The 15,078-nt window shown below is 43.7% G+C and overlaps 1 protein-coding gene across 2 annotated transcripts in view; it reads right to left on the bottom strand.

Moving 5' to 3' along the window:
* MYO10 (myosin X) overlaps nt 1–15,078 on the bottom strand; it is a 276,172-nt gene that overhangs the window by 88,762 nt on the left and 172,332 nt on the right. The window contains exons 17-19 of one of the 2 annotated variants that reach the window (XM_037737124.1): nt 14,977–15,059; nt 10,721–10,829; nt 6,779–6,859 (exon numbers count right to left, since the gene is read on the bottom strand). In XM_037737124.1, the coding sequence (XP_037593052.1) occupies nt 6,779–6,859; nt 10,721–10,829; nt 14,977–15,059 (273 nt within the window). Of the gene's footprint in view, nt 1–6,778; nt 6,860–10,720; nt 10,834–14,976; nt 15,060–15,078 lie in introns of both variants that reach the window. The other variant, XM_017524655.2, reaches the window with a different exon arrangement.

The following is a 15,078-nucleotide window of genomic DNA, read 5'->3' as shown; positions in this document are numbered from 1 at the left end:
GACATAGTTTCGCCATGTAGCCCAGGCTGGGCTATAACTCCTGGACTCAAGCTATCCGCCTGGCTCCCAAAGTGCTAGGATTACAGGTGTGAGCCACTAGGCCTGGTCAGGTCTGAAAGACAGAAAGGAAATGAAGATTGGAAGAAAGGACGAAAGGAAGAAAGAAAAGAAAAAGAGGGAGGGAGGGAGGGGAAAGGAGAATAGGGGGAAGGAGAAGGGGTGGGTGGGAAGGAGGGGAAGGAGAAAGGGAGGGAGGGAGGAGAAAGGAGAAAGGGAAGGAGGGAGGAAAGCAGGAAGGAAGGAAAAAAGGAAGGAGGGAAGGAGAAATGCAGGCAGCACCTGGATTACATAAATATAAATCCCCAGGAGAAAATGTGCTAGATTCATTAAATTCATTCATCAAGTTATTATGCCCCTGGAAACAAAAGGCTGATGCTTCTATAATGTCAGCACAGAGCTCTACTGTATGTGTGAGGCCATAAGCTGTCTAGGATGCTGTCAACCTGAGGGGCTGAGTCTGACCTAGGAAGGAGCCCTGTGAAGACAGGACTACGGGTGGGTCACCAGGACTCATTTATGTGAAAGGAGCTAACATCCTCCCAAAGTCCTTGACAGAAGACCCCTGTGTGAGATGGTTTCAGCATCCTTGTCCTCATCCTTGTGTCTTGGGATAGAGACAGATGGGACTGCGAGACCGACAGCTCACAAGGCTCCCGTGGCCTGCCTGACTCCACATCTCCAGCTTCCTCCTCCCATCACTTGATATTCCATTTTCCAGTAGATATGGCTACAGGGCAACTCTAGCCTTCCCGGTTTCCCCCTCTGGGGCCTGGCCTTCAGCCTCTTGCAGCACAGACATCTCTCCCTTCTTCACTTAAGTAAACCTGACTCTATGCAATGTGTGGTGGCTCCCAGCACTTTGGGAGGCTGAGGCAGGTGATCACTTGAAGTCAGGAGTTCAAGACCAGCCTGGCCAACATGGTGAAACCCCATCTCTACCAAAAATACAAATATCAGCCGGGTGTGGTGGCACATGCCTGTAATCCCAGCTACTCAGGAGGCTGAGGCAGAGAATGCTTTGAACCTGTGAGGTGGAGGTTGTAGTGAGCTGAGATTGCGCCACTGCACTCCAGCCTGGGAGACAGCAAGACTCTGTCTAGAAAGAAAACAGAAAAGAAAAGAAAGGAGAGAGAGAAGAGGGAGGGAGAGGAAAGAAAGGGAAGAGAAGGGAGGGGATGGGAGGAGAGGGAAGGGGAGGAAAGGGGAGGGAAGGGAAGGAAAAGAAGGGAAAGGAAGGGAAGAAAGGTAGACTCTACTTAAAAGGCTGCTTGTGCTACAGACCTTCTTGCACAAGATCCCAGTCCCAGAAACATTAGATTAGGCCCCTGCCTTTTTGGAGAAGGCTGGACCGAATCTTTGAGGGTACTGTTCTGTCCAGTTAAAGATTTAAAGACGATGCTGCTGGAACCACGAGGTTTCCCTCCCAGAACCTGCGTCCTGGACACAGCAAACGTAAAGACAGAATGGGGAGGAAAGCCAGCCAGGTGGGTTCCAAGGGACAGCACGGGCTGAATCTGCAGGAAACAGACCCAGGCAACTCCCACAACTGGTTCTCACACCCCAGAAGGTGTCCCGATGTGTATCTGTCAGTTCCCTGCTTTCATTCTGCCTGGAACCTCCTCCGGGCGTTTCTGAAGAATGTTAATGAGAGACTTTTCTGTCTGGAACTTACTTGCTAAAACACCAGGCAGGGACGCCCTTGGGGAGATTCTGATGAGGAAAAGCAGGTTTTCTATCTTACAGAAATCTGTGGTTGGCTGGAGCGCTTTTGGCTGCCACTGCTACCATCCAAGCAAATCACAATCCACGAAGCTAAAAGGTGTCATTACCAACTGAAACTCCCGTAATGGAGAGGTCTACCCTTTGTGAACTCTGAAAACTCAAAGCTCGGCGGAAGGTTGCATCCATGGCCAAGGCCCGCGGCAGCCCTGCCTCTCGGAGGAGGCAGGCTTTTCTAGCTGCTTCCTCACTGAGCACCGATGAGGCTAGCCAAGTGCCTTCCATACAACACTCAAGATCAGTAAAAGGCTTTTTATAGAAGAAGAAAAAAGCCCACATGTTGTGACACCTGAATGGACACATGCGTTCAACATTTCAGTTATACACTCCTTCTCTGGACCGCTTTTTCAAAATAAAATGTAGAAAACCCAAATTAAAAAAAAAATTAGGCTGCGCGTAGTGACTCATGCCTGTAATCCCAGCACTTTGGGAAGCTGAGGCAGGCAGATCATGAGGTCAAGAGATCGAGACCATCCTGGCCAACATGGTAAAACCCCATCTCTACTTAAAATACGAAAATTAGCTGGGAGTGGTGGCACATGTCTGTAGTCCCAGCTACATGGGAGGCTGAGGCAGGAGAATCACTTGAACCCAGGAGGCGTTAAGAAGCCGCAGTGAGCTGAGATCATTCCACTGCACTCCAGCCTGGGTGACAGAGCGAGGTTCCATCTCAGAAAAAACAAAAAAATCACAAATAATCCAAACAAAAGCTCACAAAGAATTTCTAGATTCTTTAGGCCCAGATGCCCATGCTGGAGTTCAAACCCTTGGCAAGGAGGAGAGGCAGCCTGTCCTGAAAACCACGGCAGGTAAAGGGGGTGTGCTCTCACTAGCCCTGCAAATGTGGGAGACTTCAATCTACTTGTGAAGGCACAAAAGCAGCTACAGGTGTTTCTGTTGTTCTAATCCTACAGGTCTCTAGAATACTGGACTTTAGAGCTATCATTCTGATTTCTTTATGATCATATAACCTACAAAAAAAAAATACTTCTGCCTGGGTGCGATGGCTCATCCCTGTAATCCCCGCACTTTGAGAGGACGAGGTGGGCAGATCACCTGTGGTCGGGAGTTCAAGACTAGCCTTACCAACATGGAGAAACCCCATCTCTACTAAAAACATGAAATTAGCTGGGTGTGGTGGCACATGCCTGTAATCTCATCTACTTGGGAGGCTGAGGCAGGAGAATCACTTGAACCTGGGAGGCGAAGGTTGTAGTGAGCCAAGATCAGGCCATTGCACTCCAGCCTGGGCAACAAGAATGAAACTTTGTCTCAAAATAAAAAAAAAAAATTATATATTTGTTAAAACCTATGCTCCTTGCTCCTGAATAATGCACAAAATACCTAAATACACACATATTTGAATACCACCTCCCAAGTCCTTTGATGGACTGCGGCTGGAGAGGAAAACGAGATGAAGAAAAACTCTCATCCCCCCACGCTGAAAATACACATTCCCCATCTCTAAGGAGGGAGAAGGCAAGATTTCTCCTGTGAAATATCTAAAAGAATCTATCTTTGGATTTAAAAAATATATAAGAACTCTAAATAAAGGTTGTTTGCATACATTTCACAGAACATAATAGGCAGTGACAGTCCAGTATTTCCAATGGAACTAAATGAATGCCAATCGAGACATAGCTGTATTTCCATAATCAAATTAGCATCTCCATTTACCACCACACCTACATTTTAGGCCTCAGACAAGTCAGCTCTTGTGCCTCTGCCTTCACTTGCTGAGTGCCTGCCTTTATTTATTTATTTATTTATTTTATTTATTTATTTAGAGACAGTCTCACTCTGTTGCCCAGGCTGGAGTGCAATGGCATGATCTTGGTTCATAACAGCCTCTGCTTCCTGAGTTCAAGCAATTCTTCTACCTCAGCCTCCCACGTAGCTGGGATTACAGGCCATGTGCCAGCACACATGGCTTTTTTTTTTTTTTTTTGTAAATAGAGACAAGGTTTCACCATGTTGGCCAGGCTGGTCTTCAACTCCGCCCACCTCAGCTTCCCAAAGTGCGGGGATTACAGGTGTGAGCCACCACGCCCAGCCTTCTGAGTGCCTTTAAAAGGGCACCAAGATATTCTGTGAAAGGTTTCTATAGCCTATCGCTTGCTGGGTTATTAATTAGCACCTGCCATATTTCAGGACATGTAAAGCAAGACAACACAGATGCAAACATGAGGTTGAGTTAGTTCATTTTTAAAATGCAAAACCCACGCTGGGTGCGATGTCAGGAGTTTGAGACCAGCCTGGCCAATATGGTGAAACCTCGTCTCTACTAAAAATACAAAAGTTTGCCAGCTGTGGTGGTGGGCACCTATAATCTCAGCTACTCAGGAGAATTGCTCGAAACCGGAAGGCGGAGGTTGCAGTAAGCCGAGATCGCGCCACTGCACTTCAAACTGGGCAACACAGTGAGACTCCGTCTCAAAATAATAATAATAAAAAAAGTGAAAAATAATAAAATACAATGAAATAAAATGCAAAATCCAAAGCAATTAGGTACTACTAAATTTCAGCATGGAAAAATAAGGTCGGTTCTGCATATTCTGGCTGCTGAACTGCTTTCAAGGAGGCCTAATTTCAAAAGCTAGTACAATTTGAAGGAAAAACTAACTCTGTGCCATCCCAGAGAGAAAACAGAAACGCTGGGGACTGCGTATTTCAAATTAAATTTTCTATCTTTATTATAGCACTGCCAGGGTGGGAATTTCAGATGCCAATGAATGTAAAACTGTTTCACACCACGAAAAACGAGAAAAAAAGCTTCCAATTAAACTATGGCTCACCAGAAACTGTGAGAGGCAGACCAGCAACCAAGACTTCAGTTTTTTAATTTTTAGAAACAGAGTTTTGCTCTGTCCCACAGGCAGGAATGCAGTGACGTAACCTCGGCTCACTTCAGTTGCCGCCTCCCGGGTTCAAGCAATTCTCCTGCCTCAGCCTCCCAAGTAGCTGGGACTACAGACGCGTGCTGCCACCATGCCCAGCTAATTTTTGTATTTTTAGTAGAGACAGGGTGCCACCATGTTGGCCAGGTTTCGAATTCCTGACCTCAAGCCATCCACCCACCTCTCAGCCTCCCAGAGTGCTGAGATTATAGGCATGAGCCACCATGCCCAGCCAAGCACCCAAGACTTTACATCGAGAAAATACCTTGCCCGTTTGAAAAATGAAATATGGCACTATTACCCTTATCGTAAAAAGGGGAGAGAACACCATCAGAGATTGAGCAACTCCTGGCATCTACATCAAAAACGCAAAGCCCACCTCTACTGTCTGGTAAATTCTGCCCTCCGGGGTGTACAAAGCAAATGAAGTAGGATTTAAACCAGCTACATGACATAGTGTTATATACAGAGAGAGATGTTCTAACTATTAATTTCCTACATTATATCTCCAAAAAAGCTATGCATTTGCTTCTGTTGTCATTTTTTTGTGATAATCTTAAATTTTTTGACATACATTTGAAAAATGGAAAGATGGGTTCCTTTTTAAACTACCAGAACCATGCACATAAAGTCAGCACAGATCTTCCACAGAAGACTACTTCGTCATTTCAGGTCACACAAACACGAAATTCTTACCCATTATACCTCACAGTAAGGAAACAAACTGAACAGGTTACTTTCTCTTCGAGAAATGTCCAATTTTGCCCCTCTGGAAGACACAGAATTCAATATTGTGGTTCCAGACAGAGTCTGGCTCTATCACTCAGGTTGGAGCTCAGTGGCGGATCTTGGCTCACTGCAACCTCCGCCTCCTGGGTTCAAGTGATTCTCATGCCTCAGCCTCCTGAGTAGCTGGGTTTACAGGCATGCGCCACTATGCCTGGCTAATTTTTGTATTTTGTATTTTTGTTTCACCACATTGACCAGGCTGGTCTCGAACTCCTGACTTGAAGTAACCCGCCCACCTCAGTCTCCTAAAATGCTGGGATTACAGGTGTGAGCCATCGCGCCTGGCTATTGTGGTCCCTATAAGCATACATCTTTAAACTATAAATGAGGAATCCATGTCATATTAAGACAAACACAATTGGTTGACATAAAAAATAAGATCCAGCATCAGTCAAGTTACCAGAATGTAATAAACCAAGTCTCATGGGAAACAGCTCTGATCAGATTTTTTACCTTAAACCTTATGAGGATGGCATCTAGTTCTTTAAAATAAGGAGTTCTTAAAATTACAATTTTGTAGGGGTTTTCTCCCGTAAGAAGCGTTCCTAAGACGCTAATGTTTGCTGAATCAAAATAATTTAAATGCATTAACAACTCTTTAAGACAAGCTACCCAATTAGCTGTGGCTTCAGCGACTGCGTATATCTAACACAATAGCTTCTTTGTTTAGGGAGCTTTTCCTTTTTAAACTTACATTGTTTCTAATGGGATTATGAAATTAAAAAGCTGAAATCAAACAGCCAAGACATTAATACTTATGACATTCTTTTGGGCGTCTTCTAATTAGTTATAATCAACTATTTAAAGTACTTAAAATCTAGCATTACTACTTAAAGCCTCTTCACCATGTTTAAAATAACAATAAAGCAAAAAAAGAAGAAAAGAAAGAAACAAAAATAAAAACTTAAAAAGAATCAGCCACCACACATCAAATAATTCCTCTACAAAGGTGTATCGTACTCTGGAACTTTTCCCAAGAATTTTAAACCAAATGCTAAAAAAAAGTAAAGGCTTCACAATGTTTCCTTTTCAAATAGATTTCCCTAAAGCTTAATAACATCACTCAAAAGCAGATGAACAGGCTCAAGGGACAAAGGGAACTTTTTCATTTAATGTCAAGTTATAATAATGTCATATCCATTTCCAACCATCTACAATGAAAGGCCTTTGGAGAAACCAAATCTTCGAGTAACCACCCCAGGAGGCTGTGTCCTTCAAGACAGAGCCCAGCCTAGGACTGTCATAAATCTTACCTTCTGCATGTTTGGCTTGATACAGCGAACAAAGAAAGGATTAGAGGAGCTTAGCGTTGCCATTAAGGAATGCAGTGAGTCCTATTAGAAAGAAAAAAGTATATGTTGATTTAGTCTCCTATTATGTCATTCTTTAAATTTCTCAGTACTCTACGCACTTAGAAACAAGAATTTAAAAAACACACCATAAATCATAGGAGTAATAACTTAGAGGCTTTCATTTTTAAATTGTCATTCTAATATAAAATAAAGATATTACGATTCAATGTATTAATAACTGAAATGATTTGCTAATACACCAAACTCATTTATCACTTCCTTTGAAACAGTACAATTTTAATAAGCCATTCTGTCAACAAACAAAAACCATCCTAGGATATTTCAATGTTTTTTTTTTGTTTTTTTTTTTTTTTTGTGAGACGGAGTTTCGCTCTTGTTACCCAGGCTGGAGTGCAATGGCGCGATCTCGGCTCACTGCAACCTCCGCCTCCCGGGTTCAGGCAATTCTCTTGCCCCAGCCTCCTGAGTCGCTGGGATTACAGGCACGCGCCACCATGCCCAGCTAATTTTTTGTATTTTTAGTAGAGACGGGGTTTCACCATGTTGACCAGGATGGTCTCGATCTCTTGACCTCGTGATCCACCCGCCTCAGCCTCCCAAAGTGCTGGGATTACAGGCTTGAGCCACCGCGCCCGGCCTTATTTCAATGTTTAAGACAGAAAAACTGAGAAGCAGCCACTCTTCCACTGTGATTACTCCTCCTAATTCATTATTTCCATCAAAATGACAGTCTATCCCAGTATTTCACGGGTCTCTGAGCCACAATCTCTCACTCTTACCTTCAAATCACCAGACTCCAGCTTAATCTTTAATACCATTTTCTTTATTTTTCCAGTTTATTTTGGGGGGAGTTTTTAACATTTACCGAAGCAGACAGAAGCATACAATGAGTTCTCATCACCAGCTTCAGCTCATGGCTAATCCCATTTTACCTGATCCATACATACAATACCCACCCCTGTGGAAAAGCAAATCCCAGACATCATGTGATTTCATCCATCAGCATTGCAGGATTAAAGGCTAAACACCTGAAAGCATTGTGTAACCACAGTATCATCACACTTTAAAAGATCTGACATGAATTCCTTAAACTAATATTAACATGTGTAATGGTCTCACATTTCATATTAAAATGCTTAACTGTTTCAAATTTTATGATTTTTATTTTTATTTGAGACAGGGTCTCACTCTGTCACCCAGGCTGGAGTGCAGTGGCATGATCACAGCTCACTGCAGCTTCAACCTCCCAACTCAAGTGATCGTCCTACCTCAGCCTCCTGCGTAGCTGGGACTACATGGACATGCCACCATGCAAGGCTAATGTTTTAATTTCTTGGTGGAGATGAGGCCTCACCATGTTGCCCGGGCTGATCTCGAACTCCCTGACACAAGCAATCTTTCTACCTAGGCCTCCTAAAGTGCTGGTATTACAGGCATGTGTCACCATGCCCAGTCAATTTTTTTGGTTTTTTTTTGAGACGGAGTCTTGCTCTGTCGCCCAGGCTGGAGTGCAGTGGCACAATTTGGGCTCACTGCAGCCTCCGCCTCCTGGGTTCAAGTGATTCTCCTGCCTTGGCCCCCCGAGTAGCTGGGACTACAGGCACGTGCCACCATGCCCGGCTAATTTTTTGTATTTTTAGTAGAGACAGGGTTTCATCTTGTTTGCCAGGCTGGTCTTGAACTCCTGATCATGATCTGCCTGCCTCAGCCTCCCAGTATGCTGGGATTACAGGCATGAGCCACCTCGCCCGGCCAGCCCATAATTTTGAAACAGTTTGTTCTTCTGCATCAGAATGCAAATACGAGTCATTCATTGAATGGTTGATATATCTTTTTTTGGTTGATATATCTTTTAATTCTCCTTTAATCCACTGGCTTTCCCTCCATCTCTGTCTCTTTTTCCTTCTTGTAATCTTGCTGAAGAAAACTGAACTGTCTAAACACTACAGGTATTGATCGACTTACCACCTATGCAACTTACGACCATTCGACTTTACGACCACAATCGCTAGCCACGACTGCTCCACGTCTGGCAGCTCAAACATTGCCCAGCTGGGCATACAACAGTGCGGACCAGCTTCCCACAGCACTACCATCTCCGCGTGCACCATTTCAACTGTACATATAGCCTACTCAACTTACGACCAAATTGTGTTACGACCGGTCTGCTGTCCCGACCATGGTCGTAAGTCGAGCACTAGCTGTACCTGGATTCATCACTTCTCCAGCTCAGAAAACTTTAAAATTTCTCGCAGGACAAAACATCCTGATGCTCATGGCCCTTCATATTCTGATACCAACTTCAGTTCTCACCACGTGTCCTGTCTGGCTGGTGTTCTACTGTCTGTTGACAGTCCTAGGAGACAGGGCTTGCATCTCTGTGCCTGGGCTCTTCTGCCTCCACCTGCACCCGAAAAGCGCGCCCACCCTTTTCCATTTTCTTCACTGCTAGTCCAGTTTAAGTCTCAAACATTCCAAAAACTTTCCAAGGCCTCATGCAGTGGCTGGTGTCTGTAATTCCAGCATTTTGAGAGGCCAAAGCAGGAGGATTCACTGGAGGCCAGAATTTCAAGATCAGCCTGGGGAACACAGTAAGACCCCATCCCAGTAAAAAAAATCTAAAAATTAGCTGGGTGTAAAAAATGAGCCGGGTGTGGTGGTGCACACCTGTAGTCCCAGCTACTCAGGAGGCTGAGGCAGGAGAATTGCTTGAATCCATGAGGCGGACGTTGCAGTGAGCCAAGATTGTGCCACCGCACTCCACCCTGGGCAACAGAGCGTGACTCCATCTCAAAAAAATAAAAAATTAGCTGGGTGTAGTGGCTTACACCTATAGTCCCAGCTACTCAGAGACTGAGGTGGGAGAATCATTTGAGCCTGGGAGTCTGAGGCTGCAGTGAGGTGTGATTATACCACTGTACTCCAGTCTGGGTGACAGAACAAGACCCTGCTTCATACATACATACATACATACATACACACACACACACACACACACACACACACACACAGACATGCATAAACACACACATGCATGCAGGCACATACATACTGGGAAAATAAAAAGCTTCCCCAGAGAACTCCTGGCAAAACCAATGTTCTAGAAAAAGAAAACTGAACATCACTGCTGTAAGATTAAGAGCCTAGGACAAGGTAGCTGACATCAGTCTTCTCTAACCATAGACTTGGTTGATATCCCTAGTTATGATACTACAAACACACCCGGGGGAAAAAAAGCAACATCTAGACATGAGAAGAAACGTATCCCATTTCCACATGAGCCTCTAAATACAAATCAGGGTGGTCCCAAATGGCCTTAAGGAGGTTGCTATTCCAAAACCTTAGAAGAAGTAGCTATTTCTTATTTTTTTTTTTTTTAAAAAAAGATCTATATAGTTTCATCTGACTCAGAGAAAAAGTCTGTTTTATTTCTTTTCTCTTTTTTTTGACAGAGTCTAGGTCTCACTCTGTCACTCAGACTGGAGTGCGTGGTGTGATCACAGCTCACTGCAATCTTCATCTCCCAGGCTCAGGCAATCCTCCTAACTCAGCCTCCCGAGTAGCTGGGACCACAGGCGTGCACCACCATGCCCAGGTAATTTTTGTACTTTTTGTAGAGACAAGATTTTGCCACGTTGTCCCAGCTGTTTTTAAACCCCTGAGCTCAGATGATCTGCCCACCTCGGCCTCCCAAAGTGCTGGGATTACAGATGTGAGCAAAACCTCTTATTTCTAAAGTACTATCTGGTTTAAAAGCATGAGAATAAAAGGAAACAAAATTAAACAAATATTCTCATAGACTTCACATACACCCAATTCTTCTTTTGAATTCTTACAAAGACAGTAACAATGGACTCCTCTAAACAAGCAGTGAAAACGAACCTTGAACTGTGAGCTGACGGTGGGCCGCCGATGTTTGCTTCCACATTTCAAGGTATCCTGGTTGTTGCGGCTTGAAACATGTTCAAAAAGATCGTAGACAAAGTCGAATCTGTGTGGGGCAAAAGCAGGACAGTAAGGCATACACACCCATTATTAGGTGCAAGATTACTGTAATTAATGGTGCCCTTTCCCAATGACAATTCAAAGTAGTACACCCTAGGCCTGGAAGAACTAAGACAGCTTCTGAAGATTTCAAACCAACCACTGCCAAAGAGTTTTAGGCACTGAAAACATGTGGCAGTGTCAGAGATCAGAGTCTTGCAGAGAAGGGGACTGGCCTGACAGTGACGCAGGGTGGTATTCCATGTAGGAGCTCTGTGCTTTCTGGAATGCCATCTAAACCTCTAGCCTCGGCTTCCTCGCCTGCAGAAGTGACAGATTTGTTTTGCCCACCTTGCAGTGTTGCAGAGATCAAAGCAGTTAACAGATGGAAAGGTGCTCCTGGGGAACACTAATTCCGGGGTGAGGCAGGCGATGGTTCAAATCCCGCCTCCACCACTTCCTAGCTGTGCTGCTTGGGCAAGATGTTTCATCTCTTCCTAAGCCTCAGTTTTTTGGGTTTTTTTCCTTCTGAGACAGAGTGTCTTGCGCTGTCACCCAGGCTGGAGTGCAATGACATGATGTGAGCTCACTGCAACCTTTGTCTCCCAGGTTCAGGCAATTCTCCTGCTTCAGCCTCCCGAGTAGCTGGGATTACAGGTGTTCACCATCACACCTGGCTAATTTTTGTATTTTTAGTAGAGACAGAGTTTTGTCATGTTGGCCAGGCTGGTCTCGAACTCCTAACCTCAGGTAATACACCCGCCTCGGCCTCCCAAAGTGCTAGGATTATAGGCGTGAGCCACTGCGTCCAGGCTTCAATAATTTTTTAATCTTCCTTGCACGGAAGGTATCATGGGCTATGGAGCTGGTGGCTTCACTGTCACCAGGATAGTCAGGGAAGACTTCTGACCATCTGCATCTCCCCAAGCAGCAATATTACAGCTTTCCCTGGTCACTTCTTGTTTTGCCCAACCTTTGTCATTTCTGTTCTCGGGTGCTCTTTAATGCTCACTCTTTGAAGTTCTCTCACTGTGTTTTGAGCTCTTTGGAGAACAGCTTTGGTTCCATTAAAATGTCACGGATGTCAAAGGTGAAGGAGTGAAGCAAGCGAACAGCCCCAGCTCCTCAGTTTGCAAAGAGTAACCTGGGGTTGAGACAGGAAGTTCTTTACCCAACTCACAAAACTGCTTAACACAGAAGCAACTGGAGAAACTCCACCTTGCTGGTCTCTGGGCCTGCAATCTTTTCACTATGACAAATTGCTTCTACTTAACATCAACACAGGGCTTTTATTTAAATGTATCACATTAATTCCGGTAACGAAGAAATTGCTTTGACGGCACATGTTTAAAAAACACCCATCCGGCCGGGCGCGGTGGCTCAAGCCTGTAATCCCAGCACTTTGGGAGGCCGAGGCGGGTGGATCACGAGGTCAAGAGATCGAGACCATCCTGGTCAACATGGTGAAACCCCGTCTCTACTAAAAATACAAAAAATTAGCTGGGCATGGTGGCGCATGCCTGTAGTCCCAGCTGCTCAGGAGGCTGAGGCAGGAGAATTGCCTGAACCCAGGAGGTGGAGGCTGCGGTGAGCCAAGATCGCGCCATTGCACTCCAGCCTGGGTAACAAGAGTGAAACTCCGTCTCAAAAAAAAAAGTACCAAGTGTCAAAAAAAAAAAATTCAAGGTTTCTCTATTGATATTTTTCTCCCTCTATTATTTCTCTCTACTGTAAATTCAGCATCCTTTTGGTGTTTGCATAATGTAAATTTCATTGCTACTGGTGGAATGTCAGCATTAAAACAGATGTCTTCTCACTGACTGACATCTATTTAAATGGAAGATGAGTTGCTAGTCAGTTTTACCCGGCTGCTATCCCACTTACCTCTTTCTTCATGTTCCAGCCCTGCCAGCAGTGCATAAAATATGTGATAATTCCTTTCCCCGGGATTTTGCCTTACTACTCGGTTCTGGGGAGATAAATCAGATTTATATTCAGAGATGTTTCCTCTGCTTAATTCACACAAACAATAATTTCTGAAAATTGTTATTATGAAAGAAAATGTGGATTAAATCAAGTTTACTTACTTTTTCTAATAAATCTTCATGTGAAAAGCAATGGCAAGTCAAGGAACAAAACAAAGCCGTGCCATCCTCAACCATTCTTTCATTTTCTATCCTTTGCTACACTAATAATTACAGCTCCCTGTTCCTTTGACACAGAAACTTCCAATGCCAACAGACAAGCAAACAAAACATAGACGATTTCATCTAAATCCAGTTCTAGGCCTGATACATGGCATCCTGTCAGGTACTGAACTAACTGACATAGTCAATTTCAAACAAATACCAAATGTTTAATGATGAATTCAATGTTTCAGATTATGGAAATTATATCAGAGATTTACAAAACAAGTATGGTTCTTTATTTCACAGAATAATTTTTTTTTTTTTTTTTTTTTTTTACGACGGAGTCTTGCTCTGTCACCCAGGCTGGAGTGCAGTGACGCAATCTCCACTCATTGCAACCTCTGCCCCTCCAGGTTCAAGCAATTTTGCCCCAGCCTCCTGAGTAGCTGGGATTACAGGCGCATGCCACCGCACCTAGCTAATTTTTGTGTTTTTAGTAGAGACGGGGTTTCACCATGTTGGCTGGGCTGGCCTTGAACTCCTGACCTCAAGTGATCTGACCCCCTCGGCCTCCCACAGTGCTGGNGAGGCAGGAGAATTGCCTGAACCCAGGAGGCGGAGGTTGCGGTGAGCCGAGATCGCGCCATTGCACTCCAGCCTGGGTAACAAGAGCGAAACTCCGTCTCAAAAAAAATAAAAATAAAAATAAAAATAAAAAACACCCATCATTTTTACAGGTCTGAAAACTCACATAAAAATAAAATAACTACCCATGTTGTAAATAGTGAATCCTCACATGGAAGAACTAAAATAAGTCAGAAGATCAAATATTTCAAATTCTGAGTTTCTAGGCTGATACTACCACATATGGGCTCCCTTAGTCCCAATTCATTTCTAAGTGGCAGAGTGGCCATCTCGTATTTACATTTCTAAAAATATTATAGCTTTTAAACTTTTTTGCTACTTTCCTTCCTTAGATATTAAAAATGTGTTTTTGTTACAGATTCCTACCAGATCCAATGCAGGCACTGAAAGCTTTCAGGCAAGGGTTTTTTCCCTAACATCTTTCCCTCTTATAAAGCCTCTAAAAATGGAACACTTCTTGGACTAATACATATAAATATCTAAACTAATCACTGAAAGTTTCTGCCTGTTTTCTTTATTGATTTAATGGTGTAAAGTTATAATTCATGAATGAGTGAATAGGTAATAAATTTATAATTATAGCTGAATTAAGATGTGTTTATTTTCTTTGACATTCCTTACTAACTAGAGACATAGGAGTTCTGTAAAACCAAGGCTGAAACCAACTTAACACACAGCTCAAAGCTCCCTGTGAAGAAAGCAGGTCACAGTGCTTAAGACCTTAGGTTCTGAAGCCAACCAGACCAAATCAAAACTGGGCTTGATGGGTCACTGGCTACCAGTTGAGAGGTCTTGGGGAACTCACTTAACAGCTTTAGTTAAAGCCTCAGTTTCCTCATCTGCATAAGAGGATTAATAGTAGGTTACCTATGCGTCTGTGGTTTATTTCAGTAGCTCACTAAGCTGCATCATTGATTGTATTATTAATATTTTATTTATGTATCTATTTTTTGAGGCAGAGTTTCACTCGTCGCCCAGGCTGGACTGCAATGGCACAATCTCAGCTCACTGCAATCTCTGCCTCCCGGGTTCAAGCGAACTTCCTGTTTCAGCCTCCCGTGTAGCTGGGATTACAGGCACCTGCCACCATGCCCAGCTAATTTTTGTATTTTTAGTAGAGATGAGGTTTCACCATGTTGGCCAGGCTAGTCTCAAACTCCTGACCTCACGTGATTTGCCGTCCTTGGCCTCCCAAAGTGCTGGGATTACAGACGTGACTCATTGGGCCCGATCTTGCTTATATGATTATATTATACTTTTGAATCGTTTTATTGATGAAATATTACCCGGGGAAAACAATTTTAAGTTTCTTATGTAATAGCAATTTATTCTGTATTTGTGAATTAAGAACATTTGCACAAACATTCCTTTGCCTGCTACAGACTTCCTCTTAGCAAGTTGAGCAAGTCATCTCGAAACGTATCTCTGTTTTTCTCCAAGATCCCACGGACATCATATTGCACCTAGTTTTAAGAAAAAAGA

The sequence above is a fragment of the Cebus imitator genome, unplaced genomic scaffold (genome assembly GCF_001604975.1).
Source record: "Cebus imitator isolate Cc_AM_T3 unplaced genomic scaffold, Cebus_imitator-1.0 Scaffold35, whole genome shotgun sequence".
Classification (NCBI taxonomy): Eukaryota; Metazoa; Chordata; class Mammalia; order Primates; family Cebidae; genus Cebus; species Cebus imitator.
The sequence above is the reverse complement of the archived record's forward strand: the minus strand, read 5'-3'. Positions and strand labels throughout refer to the sequence as shown.